General features: G+C 36.9%; 1 protein-coding gene across 1 annotated transcript; it reads right to left on the minus strand.

Moving 5' to 3' along the window:
• Positions 1 to 344: 344 nt before the first annotated feature.
• On the minus strand, positions 345 to 10428 carry LOC132133317 (synaptic vesicle glycoprotein 2B-like; the record flags this gene model as incomplete). The annotated part of the gene is made up of 12 exons (XM_059546112.1): positions 345 to 2574; positions 2975 to 3134; positions 3293 to 3493; positions 3564 to 3697; positions 3803 to 3967; positions 4160 to 4248; positions 4327 to 4440; positions 4565 to 4654; positions 4991 to 5124; positions 5223 to 5374; positions 5805 to 5985; positions 10005 to 10428. Coding segments are annotated over 12 exons (2028 nt in total), but the record flags the coding sequence as incomplete, so codon positions are not given.
• Between the last annotated feature and the right edge of the window lie 4521 nt (positions 10429 to 14949).

Consider the following 14949-nt stretch of genomic DNA (forward strand, 5'->3'; position numbering starts at 1 on the left):
CCCAGTTAAAAAAAAAAGAGGTACACTACATACTGTAAGTACAGCATATCATCATATGAATCTCCTCCAGTCTACTGTTTGTTATTCACTCATTTTTGAACCGGAATCTGCATGTCAAACGATCTTTGCACTCATCTTCCCACCCACTTCCACAGCTTCAGTGACTGAATAGCTTGTCTGCAAACTAAAACCTCTCAACCAAGCGAAAAAAAGGGACTCCAGCTCTGTTTCCAAGGTCTTGCTCTTACATCTTTCACACAGTAGCTCAAACCCCAAGACTGAATGAGCTGGCAGGCAGTATTCAGCCAAAAAAAGTAAATAAAAGAAAAGCCCACCACAAACTGTGCGAATCACATAAATGTTTATTTTTTGTAATTCATAATATACAGTCACAAAACAAAAACATCAGAATGGAAAACATAAAATGAATTATTTCTGTGACAGCCAGAAAATATTCCCAAATAAATATGCAATAAAAATGAAGAAGCAAGTGTTCACAAACAAAATTAGAATCAGTTACACAGAGTTTATCATTAATTATGTATAAAGAGAAGGAGGTTTTCATTGCATTTCCACCAAATGGATCTGTCCTATTTTACAGGAATGTCACGAAAAAAAAAAAAAAGAAGATATTTGTGATCTCACAATTCGGACTAGGAAAAATGTCTGGATTTTAAGACATAAACAGAATTGGGAGACTTTTCTTTTTAGAATCTCATATTTCTGAGTTTATATCTCAGTCTTGCAATTCAAATGTAATATCTTGCAAGTCAGAATTTTATATCTCAGAATAGTGGGATACAATTCTAAATTATGAGACTCAAAAAAAAAAAAAAAAAAAAAAGATTTCAAGAAAAAGACAGAATTGTGAGATAAAAGTCACATTTACCTTTTATTAAAAAATAAATAAATTAATAAAAAATGGCAGAACATGGCAGAAATTGGCCTCCATATTCAGATGAACAGATTTCATTCTGGTCGTTTCATTCGTAACAGTAATATAGTGTGCATGCACGGCTTTGTTCGTTGGTTTCAAAGGTGACAGCTTAATACACTTTAAGAGATAGTTCATCCAAATTAAAAAAATCATGTCATTATTTACTCACCTTCATTCAATTCCAGACCTGCAAGGCTTTATTTCTTCTAACACAACACACAATAGGTTTTTTTTTTTTTTTTTTTGGACATACAATGCAAGTCAAAGGGGTCCAAAAACAATACTGAATAGACATTCTTTGAAATATCATCTTTTGTGTTAGGAAAGACATATAGGTTTGGAACAACATGAACCACATGAACAGAGATTTCATTTTTTTTTGTGTGTGTATTGTTCCCTTAAGAGGCCTATCATCAGCTCATGAAACCTAAAATGATACAGGTTACCAAATGACTTGTATGGTCTAACCAGTTTTATTTGCAGTGAGACATAAACTACATCATCCAGACAACACATTGAGAAAAGACACAACATTACTTGGTAAATTACACACATGCAACTCAGTCAACAGCTTGTACAGATATGTGGCTCTGTGAAGCTCAAATCCAAAGTGACCAAACCCTCCGACTTTTTCAGGATTCACAGAATGAAAAAAATCATAAAATAACAGGGTGATAGAGAAAGAGAGTGAGAGAGCACTAAGAAACAACACATTTAGTGAAAGGCAAGGTAAAGTGAGGTGAGCTTAGTCTGATGCTTCACCAGATTGTGCAATTTACAGGAAATAAAGCAAAAATAGAAAACGGAGGAGGCACACATAATGGTTTCTGCAGTGACCCAACAAACACAAGCGCACATTCTGCACCGAGCATCCGAACGCACAGCGACACATTGAGATCAGTCTCATGACATATAGTAGGACCCTTGCAAACACCAGGACAAAAATACACCTTTTATCAGTGGAGGTTACATCATAAGCAATGGCAGAGGGCAAGACGATAGCCAATTACAAGCTATAGAATAAGATAAAAAGAAAATTTCCAACAGTACCTAAATTTTTTGACCAAGAAATGGCACAGGATTGAGACTTCCATGACTCTGATTACCTCATCTAAACAAATCTGGGACAAATTGTATTTTTCACTGGAGGTTTTTCTCTATAATAATCACTGTAGATTCTTCTGAAACTATATAACTAGTGCAGATATTTTTTGAGGCTCCAAATGACCCAGCAGGCCTTTAACTTACTGTATATGAAATATCAGGCATATTTATACATTGATATTTGACTAGGGTAGCTCCATCATTTGGTCCTTCTTGTTTTTGAATATTAGAGTTTAATATAATATATTATGAGTTTTTTCTTGAATAAACCCAGTTTTACACATGCCAGCAGTTGTTATCTCCACGCTAATAGTTAAATACAATGGCTTGGACCGAACCTTCAGATTTTTCACAGCAAGACCTTCTCTCTGGTCTCAGGCAGTTTCAGGGCCAACACTCCACCAAGTACCAGAGCACAGAAGGACAGCAGAATGGGGATGACTTTGGTAATTCCTACGAATGAGGCAAAGATTGAGCTTCCCAATATAGCCGCAAACTTACAAATGGCATTTAAGACTCCAAACGCTGTGGCTCTGTAAGAGAAGTCAAGACCAAGCAATGAAAGACGGTGTTTTTACATGTAGCCTAATGTAAAAAAAAAAAAAAAAACATTTTTTTTTTGTGAAATCAGACTGATAATGTGATTGTGACTCGGCTTAGTTTAGCATGTATGTTAATCAGACTACAATTGGCCTGGACATTGTATCTAGCTCCAATAGACAAAGGTTATAAGCAACAATTACACCCCAGTGTTGTTATTAACTAAAACTATTGACTTGAAATAAAGCTAAAATAACTAAACATATAAATAAACTTAAAAATAACAATATATAAAAATAATAAAATTTACGAAAAGAACACATCAAATTACTAAAAGAACTAATTTTATATAAAATATTTTTTTTAAATCTCAAAATTGTATATTAGTTATACCTTTTTGAAGCTGGGTAGAGTTCCACGGTGATGACTTGAATGCCGTTCCACGCTGCTACGCTAACGCCACAAAACAGACACTGCCAGGCTATGATGGCTGCCTGACTAAAGCTCAAGAAAAGAAAAAAAGTGCAGCCAGCAGAAATAAGCATTGAACCCCCTGCAGAAAGAAAGAACAAAACAAATCACAGGCTCTTCTTATTTAGAAACAACATTAGCCACTTAGATTGCAAGCTACTAGATCTAAAAAATAAAGATAGCATTTCTGAAAATAGCTAAGCTAAGGTTTGTAGCCATCTAGATAGCAGTTTGTCTCACCTATAATCTTGATTCGTCCAATCTTGTCCATGAAGAGTGCTGAGATGATACTTCCAGGCAGCACAGCTAAGCTGCCTAAGAAGCTGACCAAGTAGATGAGGACATCGTTCTCCTCCTCATAGTCTAAATGGCATCCTTTCTTGTTGTGCAGGAATGTGACGTTCTCTAATGTACAGTCAATGAACTTTTCCTCATATAAGTCTGTGGAAATAAAGAAACCATGAGGCCCAATGCACTAAAGCATCTCTGGATTGTGGGCAAGATCTCTTACCTGTGTCGTAAAGCACAGTATTGCGGATGGTGCAGTTTTCAAAGATGGTGTCTGTGGATTGGATGTTCTCGAAGTAGCACTCCACAAATAAGGAGTCTTCAAACTTCACAGATTTCATCTCAATGTTGATGAACCTGCATGAGAGCACACAGCACACATTGAGATACTACTATAGCCTGACAATTAAGAGAAGAATTTGTTGATAATAGATGTCGCAGACGGCGTTTTTGTCAGCGTACTTGTCATTGATGTATTCTCCCTCTTTATGTACTTGGTTCTCCAAAGAGAAGTTGAAATGAAATTGCTCCACCTTCTCCCGATGAAATACTTTGACCTTGGATTCATACTCCTCGTGCTGGAGATGTTTGATCATGTCAGGAAACCACACAGATAGCCCGTAAAAACTGAAATATACCAAAAGAAAGACAAGCAATGAAATGTTTAGTTTTCTAAGTGCGAAAACTCCACCAGTGTGGCAAGTTTGGAGGTGGAACTATCTGTTTTTCCAACCAATGTGTTGCAATTCCATTTGCTGAACTAAAGAAGAGTTTAATAAAATAGTAAATTCACCAGTGTAATTAGCTAAAGGGAATTACCTAAATGCCATTGTGAACCATATGATGGCCATTAGCAGAGTAGCGAGTCTTAGATCACGGCCAAAGAGGGACAAAACGTTTTTCATGACCTGCAAAGAAAAACACCTTATATTAATATTAGGTATTGAAGAACATCAGTCAACTGAACTGTTAGCTTTACGGTTTACCAGCTTTGTCAGTGTCAAAGTTCGAACTACCCATCTCTGGAAAGCAGTTCCAGTTGCAGTTTGAATTTCAATAAACTCATCTTCTTGTGTCTTTGGAGTCTTGATATGAGTTACCTGGATAAAAGGATTCATTATCCATGAGGTAATATGATAAAAAAGTCTTCCTTATATGACGTAGACCTAAGACAACTTTTGTTACATATTAAATAATTCAGCTCTTGACAAACATTAAACTTACAGTAAACACTCTCTCAGGTTCTCCTTTGGCTCTCCAGTTGGTGTCATGAACCTGTTTCAGGATCATCCAGGCCTCATCATGTTTAGCATTCTGGAACAGATGGATATTGTTTCCTCATCGCTGTGTGATTATTACTCATAATGGCTTGATTTGTGAGGTACATACTCTACTGATAAACAGTTTGGAGTATGATTTATTTGTTTAAATAATTTAATACTTTTATTCAGCAAAAATGCATTCAATTGATCAAAAGTGACAGTAAAGACATTTATAATCTTACAAAAATGTATTTCAAAGAAAGTTGCTGTCTAGGTACCATAACATGTTATGATGCTATCTTAGAAAGCAGCTATTTGTGTATGCAGTAGGCAGCAAGTCAGCTCACTAGGTGTTGGAACAGCACTATTGTATATTTCAGACATGTACCTCCAGTAGGAAGCGTGGGCTCTCAGGCATGAACATTAGCCCAAGAAAAGCTGCTATAGCTGGGAGAGCACAGACCAGAACAAACACTCTCCAGCTGTGGAACTGGAACTCTGTGCCCATACTGAAACCCCAGCCTAAAAACATCGCAAAACACAACCAACATGTAAAAACAAGGGGAAAAAAGGAGCATTATACATAAACCACTCTACATATAAAAGATATATACATGTACCATATCGAGGGATGATGCCCCAGGCAGTGAAGGAGGCATAGATGCCCCCCATCATCCAGAACATGCAGAGCCAGCTGAGATGTTCTCCTCTTTTATCCATCTGCAGGAACTCAGAGAAGTACGCATACACGATTGGGACGGAGCCCCCAATCCTGCAAGATAACACATGGCCATGGTTCTCTTACAACACAGTTATTCCTATCTGCAAACTTTCATTAGCTCTTTTTTTTTGTCCACAAAACCTGTAAATTGCCATGAGAGCATATTGATCAGCCTTTTAATGCCATGATGTAGTCTTAAGGGTTTTATATCTTGAAAATATGACCAGAAGCAGCTACTGTAAATAGTGAGTACTTCATGAATCAGTCCTGTAATTATCACCCAGCATTGATAGGATTAAATTTAGAAGTTGAGCAGAGGGAGAAGGGCTTGAGTCTGGACATGCCTGATTTACACAAGGGCTCAACCTCTAATGGAGAGCAAGTACTTTTTGTCAAGCAATTACATGGCTTCCAAGGTGGAGGTCAGATAATAATTTTTTTGATATACCACTCATTCTCTTTCTTTTTCTCTCCGGCTTACCCAATTCCAGAGATCAGCCTGAAAAACAGGAAGAAGCCGTATCCCTGTGCGAATGAGGAGAAGAAGGCAGAGATGCAGTTCATGGCGAGGACGATAATCAGACATTTCCGTCGACCGACTTTATCAGCCAGGCCACCCCAAATAAATGCACCGAACATCATTCCCAGGAAAACGATCAAACCTGTCGAAGCAAAGATCAACCATGTAAGATAGACTGACATACAGTAGATATATTTATATAATATTTTAATTTTATATATATATATATATATATATATATATATATATATATATATATATATATATATATATATATATATAAATATATTGAAAGTACACATATTTTACCTCTCCTCTATTTTACAGTGCCTCTAGGAAGCATTCTCTCCCTCTTTTCCTCCTTGTTAGTATGTATCAAGTTTTTCATCGGCCCAAAATAAATTTACTGTGCATTGTTTACTTTCAATCACTCTTCTCTAATGAGATTCGATAGAGTCTACATGTGTTTGAAATGACATAGAAATATGTACAGTAAGTTCAGGACTCAAGCAACCACAATCAATTTAAACTAATGTAGTCTCGGAAATGGAGGGAAAGGAGCATCAAATGAGCAGTCACAAGGTTAAGTGTTTGCAATAGAAGATTTTGCGGTCCTGGACGGTCTTAATGAGTGTGAGTGGGTGTTCAGAAACTATAGCAGGGCTCACAGGTGTGCAATATGACTGACGTGACACGTTTAGTGAATGTATCGTCAGTGGGGTGCTCACTTAAGAGAGCAGTGAAAGAGCTGGCATTCTATTTGAACCTTTGAGTAAATGTTGTACAATGACAGTGGAAGCATGTTATTATTATGCCAGTAGATTTACTCTATTACCATTATACTTTAGGAAAACAATAAAAGTTTTAAAGGTTTAATTGTTATCATTATTTAACATTTAAGCTATTTTTTAGCTCAAACGTTAGCAAATGGCTGTAGGGTTCACTTCCCAGGGAAACGTATGACCTTTGCCTTTGGATAAAAGTGTTCACCAAATGAACAAACATTACGGTTATACTTATACTTATACTTGTTCAGTGTAGATATCTATATTATATATTTATATCTGCAAGATTTTGAACAAATACCAGGCTCGTATTCTGGCCTTTTAATTTTTTCTTTTAATTACATTAAATATCAGTTATAAAAATGAAGCATTTATTAAATTAAATCATTTAATATAAATATTTGATCTAATTCTATTATGATTTCAGACAACGTTAATAGTAGCGTAGTACTCTCAGTTGCATTTAACTAATTTTATCAAACCTGTTCTGCATAATTCTGCAGATTTCCCCCTCAAAACTCACAGGCATGAAGCTCGAAGGCATGGCGTGGAGTACAGATGGTCATGTGGTGAATGGAGTTTGGTGTAAGACTAGTGTGAGAGTGACAGCACTGTCCTCTATGAGCAGATTAACATATGGAGCTGAGTTGCCCTTATGCCCCACTGCTCAGCATGAGGATCCTCCCAGCATCCCATTGGTCAGCCTTAATCCACCGAGTCACGCAGTCGTGACCATGTTTCAGAGCCAAAATGAGGGCCCAAGGCTAAGCCGATGTGGTGATTTCATTCTTTATTGTCATATAAATTTACATGCCAACTTCAGTTTACATTTCTGGGGTGTCATTTTTTTCAATACTAAAATACTTTCACCTGTCTCAGTTTAATATGCAGAGACTATAAATAGGCTACTGGTAGGTTTATTCCCCACAGAAGTCAAAAGACTTGGTGCTTTCAAAACATTCTTCTGTTTGTTTGAGAATTCCGACCAGCCTGACATAGCAACACTGACTCGACCAATGGATTGAGTATGGGCGGGGCTATATGCTTTTTTGACCAATGAGAGATAAGGTAGGGCTAAGGAAACTATTTAAATAAAAGGAAACTATGTAAATCAAAAACTTCTCTTGAAATTACATTTGGTGCAGAAATATTATAGTGGTGCAGAAATGACATGTTTATTGACCTTTTTTAATTAAATGTTTGAGACACTAGATAATTAGTCAAATAATAATAATAAAAATTCTATAACTTGATTAGTAAGGTCAGTTGAAAACATTTCAAAAACATAGTGAGATACGAACCTCAAACCAGTTTACTTATTCTAGAACAAAAGTGTGTTCATTTAGTGAATTTTCGGCAAAACATTAATCTTGTTTATTACGATAATGTTGTCTATCAACAGTATAGTGATGTATGAAACTCAGTTTACACAGAAGTCACTTTCAAATAAAGCAGCTTTCTGTTGGCAATCATGGCAAAATCACACGACTGACTAACTGAACCTGATGCGAAATCTCTGTGGGGTAATCATTTGCCCTCAAGCCAAATTCCCAATTGCATTGAAATAACTGGATTTTGCCAGTGAAAATTCACCAAACAACAGTAAATGTGACAGCACTTTAATAGTCAGTTGACAAGCAACCCAACAGAAAATCTGCTGCAGTGTTGGGCCAAAAATGAAAACAACTACAAAAAACCTGTAAAAGTGGTTGACCCATCTACAAGCTGCCATGCTCAGTTCTAGACCTGCAAGCAGATAAAATGTCTCTGCAAAGATGGCATGTCAGAACCAACCCTGATAAGTAATGTGAAATACATGGAAAAGCAAGTGATGAATGTAACCTGAGGGTGACTGCAGAGGGGGTGGACACAATTTATCTATCAGAGCAAGGTCAGAAGAGAAGCTATCGATCTGTCGGGCTACTGCTGACACAGTTGTTCTCCATGACGGGTGTGCAGAATGGAAAGTGCTTGCTCATTCTGGTTCCCTGACGCTCACAGACATTCTTTACTCTCATATACGCTAATTCTGCACACATATCAATATAAATTATCCAGACTGGGTACGGTTTTGCACTGTCACTACTGGTGCCTTGAAAAATTCAATCCGATAGACAGATTTGTAGATTGACTTTATTCTTACAAGGTAAACTAAAGTCTTAAAATGTTTATTCCTGTTTGAATAATAATAAAAAAATCTTTGGATTATCAGGCATGTCTTGACATGTCTTGTTTTTCTGAATTGAGATCAAACTAGTAATACATTTTAATTCAGGTCCTGCATTACAGATGTATTTTTAGTATGGACAAATCAAAAACAAATAAAAAATTTCCACTAGTACTACAAAGCGTCTGTCTCAACTATAGGGAAAACCAATTTGGAGCACATTAAATACAACTACCTCTTTCTACAATTTCTATTCTTGCTTGGTCTTGCTTAATTGTTTTTCTGAAGCTCTAGTCTGCCTGAAAACACATCTCAATCTTACCTTTGGGATTCACAAGTCAGTTCCCCTAACTGCTTTACTAAGCAAGAGTGGATTGATGTAAAATTGAGCGTAAAATCCAGCCGCATGAATCTCAGCCGTCGAGTGCCCCATTAGCTAATTTGAGAACATTCTTAATTTGATGGTCTCCTTAAGTACCAGCTGGCTAAAATTGACTGTATACCATCATTCAGGTCCGTCTCAATTCACAAAATCTTTTCGTCAGCATGTGCATATGGAACGGCATCCAGGACTCCATAACCAGCTAAATTTAATTAATGCGGTTTTGCTTAGTTTTTTTTATGTTATAAAACATTATTCAGGAAAAAGGATATCAGCACATGAGCTACAGGCATAAGAATCAATATACACCAAATAATTCTCAACAATGGATATGTACATAATGGAATGCTAGTAAAATGTTAACTACATACTATATACAGTACTACTAGTGCAAAGTGTACATTGTATACAGCCTGCTTTGTTTCAAAATGATGTGAAATAGAACACTAAATAATTTAGAAAACTAAATATTTCAAACACTAGTAAACTACCTTTTTTGACATAATGGTTACCATTTGTATAACCACAGTTTTACTACAAATACTATTGGTAAACTATGGTTAGTGTAGCAAAACCATGGCTAATTTGTGGTTACCATGGTTTAACTATAGTAACAAGTTATTTTTTTTTGTAGAAAAACCATGGTTAATTTTCATTAGTGTTACCACTGGAAATGTAAGACTAAGTGCAATGCATTATGGGAAACCAGTACCTATAGCCTAAGTGCAGTATACTTCCCATTTTTGCTAATTTAGTGGATCATTGTGCTGTTTAGTGTAGAAATACTATGGTAGTATGCAATTATGAACACTAAAATGGTGACTTACCCAGCATTCCCTTCTCAGCGTGGGACAAACACATGTCTTTCTCTGCACTGGGTAGCACCAAGGCCACTACAAAGCACTCCACGCTGTCTGCCATTAGTGCCAGACCCAACACCACAAACAGGGTCCACTGGAACCTCCCATGTCCACAGTCCTCCATGATGTCCTCGTATTGTTCAGCAAGCTCTTCCTGATCTGACACGGCGTCCGCCGTGGTCCTCGCTTTCGCTCTCGCCGCCCTCCGGGCAGCCTTGACCTCATCGGGGTGGGGGATGCCCTGGTACTCCCCTTCATACATTTGATCTTCTTCATCGTGTCCCTCTGTGACGTCACTGGCAGCGTCTTCTTCCTGTTGAGGGTAGTCAGTCTGATAGCCATAGCCATCCTGTCCTCCCTGTCCATACGTCCCATAGCTGTCTCCGCCATGATAGGGGTCCGCCATGGCTTCAGAGATGTTCTTACCTAAACTGCACGTTGGAGCCTATATTGGCATAATCCGTAGCTGCCTTGGTTTGTGTCTATGTTCTTGTGATCTGCTTGAGTGTTTAAAAAAATCTTGAGAGGTCCTCAAGGCTCCAATCAAATGGGTTTGACAGTAAGGATGACGGTTGGTCACTTCTAATCACCTTTGGTTTTCAGAGCTCTCATTGGGCCACATGTTGAGCCTGCAAATGGAAATCAAAACTGAATCAGTTACACGGAACCTTGGATAAATGCTTCAGCATCCAGCATATAAATTAAGGATACATTTGACTTCTGTACTCACTAATGACTCTGGTCTAAAAAACTTAATGCTTTATGAAGCCTAGGACATTGTGGTGTCAAAACAGTTTTTTTACCCTACTGGTATGAAAATATATGATCTGGGGTACGAAAAAATGCTTTGAGTAGCACCCAGGCTCAATTGGTCCCAATTTCAAGATGAATAACACCTTAGATAAGCAGGCATTATAAGTACAATAAATCAAACAGTCATTACTTAACAAAAGTAAAATCAGCCCTTTTTTCTCGTATGGCATGCTGTATTAACGTTCCTTCCTTTTTTTTACACTTTTAAATAGGCTTTGTAAAGCTGTAACCAAATGAGCTCACAAATGAAACCCAGACCTGTCACAACTCACAAGACACAGAGACCTCGTCTTTCTGCCTTAAAGAAGGTTTTACGCAAGGATTTTTTCCCAAGTCGTATTCCCACCAGGTCAAATATTCACATCACCAGCAGACAGACACACTGTGAATTACAATACTGTAGAAGAGTATTCTAATCCACCATACGTATGTTAATACTGTCCATCCTATCTATTATTACCTACAAGGCCTGTGGACTCATTACAGGAGATGGTGCTAGCTGAGACATTCATGAATTTGGTATTTGGGTTATTAGTTTAGTTTAACAAGAACCCTAATTTAAATTTCTTTGGTTGGAGCGAGAGGGCACAAGTGGGATCATCCTTTGAATTGCTAATTTTAATAATCGTATAATGATTGGCGAGGTCACATGAGCCTGTTTCATATTAATTAGTGCTGATGAAGAAGACATGAAGATGATGCATGTCTAGTCAGACTCATTCATTAACTGATTTGTCTAAATTAATTATATTTATGGGATTTTTATAGCTTTAATTAGACAGAACAGGAAAAAGAGAGCGGGAAAGTACTATGAAACATTGCCAAGAGGCACGTATGCTAATCAAGGTGATCTGCAATAACAGGAGAGAGCTAGCCATTACAATTTCCATTTGTGAGTCCAAAATCCTTCACTAACCATCCTGAGCTGTGAGGTCAAAGGTAAAAATGAAATATTATGTTTAGAAGTGTGGTCACTAGCAAATTAAACTATTGTGCTAACTGTGTAAACTCAACAATTAATGACTTTTAAATGAGCTGTCACACATTATATTATTTAAAAATAAGCTATATATTGTTAAATTACTAATATTATTTTTTGGTTTGGTTAGCCAACTAGCTTTACATACCACTAGTCTATTAAACTGCAAACCATATGGCTAGCTGATTAGCAAGTTAGCATGCTGCTTGCTGATAGCCTATGAGATTAGTTATCAGTGCCACAAAAGGATAACTGAAAATGCTATTTTGATGATCTATGAGGAGATATTGTGAAATGTCAATGTTAAACACAATGTGTGTTTGAATAAGAATAACACATGGGTACATCTTGGGAATCTTACAACAGCATCTAGCAACTGGACAGTGCTAAGCAGCCAAATCTTGGTGTTTACCCCTGCACAACGTCTCTAACAAGTCTGCAGCAAGGCGTTTTATTATTGCTGAATTCATGCATTTTGCAGCGCAAATCTGAAAAATTGCAACACATTAACACCTGCTAAGTTTAAGGAGAGATTCAATTCATCATGATGGGAGATACACAAACAAAGCTTTAAGAGTAAACCACATTCAATCTGGGTGAATATTCTTTAGGGTCATCAACAATACAGAGATATGATTTCCCTCAGGAATTGATCCAAACAAGGCCTATTAGAAACTGTTGTTGGGGCAAAATCAATCTGCAATTATTTGAGACAGCGCACTCCTCTCCAAATTCCCATGTCTTGTTAAACATTACTTTCCATCTGTGCTTTACATGAGAGAGGCAATTCTGGCACAGCGCTGTACAAAACTGCTAGAGCTCATTACATGGCTTTTTATTCAAGATTGATTCACTTTGTTTTTTTTCGTGTCCTGTGTGGATAACAATGAATTTGTTTATTGTCCAGAAGAGGACTCCACTGAGGTAAATGTGCAATTTGGCATTTTCTCAGCTCGCCAGCATCTGTGACAAAGTGGCTCATTCCCTGTTGACTAAGACAAGTGAACAGTTTCCAGATGGGCTTTTTTCAAAAAGAATCAGTTGCAGGTTCATCTGATACCTTTTCCATCAAGCCTGCAGGAGACATTTGGCTCTTTGCAAACTGATACAAGAGAACATTTCTAGCTGTACTTTCTGAGGAATAGTTACTATGACAATAGCAATAGTTTCTATGACAATCAGGCGGACTTGAGAGTTAAGGCAATGACTGCTTTGTTATTCAGGCTAAATATAAATGTCTAAAAAAGCATACTTGAAGAAACTTGGAATCGATACTCGTTTGCATTGAATGAACACACTACTTTAAACCTACGGCGAGATCACTGACATGAATCATTTTGAAAGAATTTGTAAAATAACAAATATGTCTAAGCCCACAGTCTGTAAATTCTTACATTGAATTTAAATAATAATAAATAAATAAAAATCTAATTTTGTGTTTAATTTCACAAATACAGTAAAACACCTAACAGGTATTTATTTAAATAGGTAATAATTAAATCCATCCAATTAGAGTAAAAAAATTTTTTATTTAATTTAATAAAACATAAATAAAATAAAATGTATTGTATTGCATTTAATTTAATATGAGTGAACTATTTCTTTAAGTGTGAAGTGTGTCAATCGCTGCACTAATATATTTTTTGAAGTTGCTGATTATTACAGTGAGTTTTACAAGAAAATACTATTTCAGTCTTTCTACTTAAAATGTCATGGTTAATTCAATGTGTTACTTGCTATCTCTTTGTATTAAAGGTAAAAAGGTCAAGTGTGTGTTACAAGTGGCCCAAAAATAACTGTACATATAGAAAGAATGCAGCAACTAACTCAAAAATAGCATTGCAGTCTGTGCCATCTCAGGTGAATGATGTGTGTATAGCAAAAGAGCTGATTTGTACATGGCTGGGCCTTGAGAGAGAACACACTGCAGTAAAAAGAGAGCCATGGTAAAAGACGCTTCAAGTGCACCGCACCCACGTCAAGCCAAATATATATCACATGCATCAAACCATAGACACCTGGCCATGAAAGACTCAGTAGGCTAACACTCCGTTACGTGGAGCCCATCATTCATTATCCGTGGGGATAACAAGATTCTAGTTAGTTAGTGGAATCAGCTGGTGATATTCACAGCTTGAGCACAGAGATGGCAAACTGTCCAGTGGGGAAGGAAGGAACTATAATTAGGTCTATGTTCAAATATTTGGAGTATGACAAATGACCTGTTAGTAAGAGGTTGGATGAAGGTCTCCCAACAGGAAAAGTATCAGAGAGGTTTGTGGTTTGGGATTATGATGTGTTGTGGTAATAATGTGGATGACAGTGGTCATTTGTCAACGTTTAGTTTTAATCCAGGTGGATCTGACAATGCGGCAGACTTATAGTATATTAAAAAACAAGTGTAAAAAGTTAAGTTGGTCAACACTGTTGACATATGGGTAGTTCAATGTGATGAAGTGTGACATGCTATGACCATATTAAACATTTTGCTGATTCTGTAATAATTATTATGCATGCTGTTATTGAGGAATATTAACAGTAATTTAATTGGAATGGCCAATTAAATGAACTTGTGAACAACAAAATATGATCCAAACATGAAAATAAATGCAAAAGTTGCCCTTGTCTACCTCTTCTTTATCCATGAACGCCATATTCTTGACATTATGCATGAAATTTACAGAATATTCCAAGATGGCAGAATAAAGCCAAAAGGCACCAAAAACAAAAAGTCAGAAAGGAAGATCAGAACAAATAAACGAAATAATAGGGAGGCTGCTGTGAAAGAGCTGATGTGACATCTTTCCCTCTCATCATATTTTATAGCTCATTATGGCAGACGTGGCACAGAAATGACAGGCTCCTCGTATCACACTCTTCCCCAAAATGGAAGAAAATGGCACCAAAAATGGCAAGATTGTGAATGGTTAGGTGTGTGTGTGTGCAGTTATCATGAGACGGGAGCTAAAACTAAAGCCTGTAACATCTCAGTATTCATCTGATCATTACAGCCCTGACTGTTTACTATCCTTCCCATCTAAAATAACAACAATGTTCACACACCAATTTCATATCTTTATATTACACCATCCATCTCCTATGTAAAGTGTTAGGTTTCTG

This window comes from Carassius carassius, chromosome 50, assembly GCF_963082965.1.
Source record: "Carassius carassius chromosome 50, fCarCar2.1, whole genome shotgun sequence".
In the NCBI taxonomy this organism is placed as follows: Eukaryota; Metazoa; Chordata; class Actinopteri; order Cypriniformes; family Cyprinidae; genus Carassius; species Carassius carassius.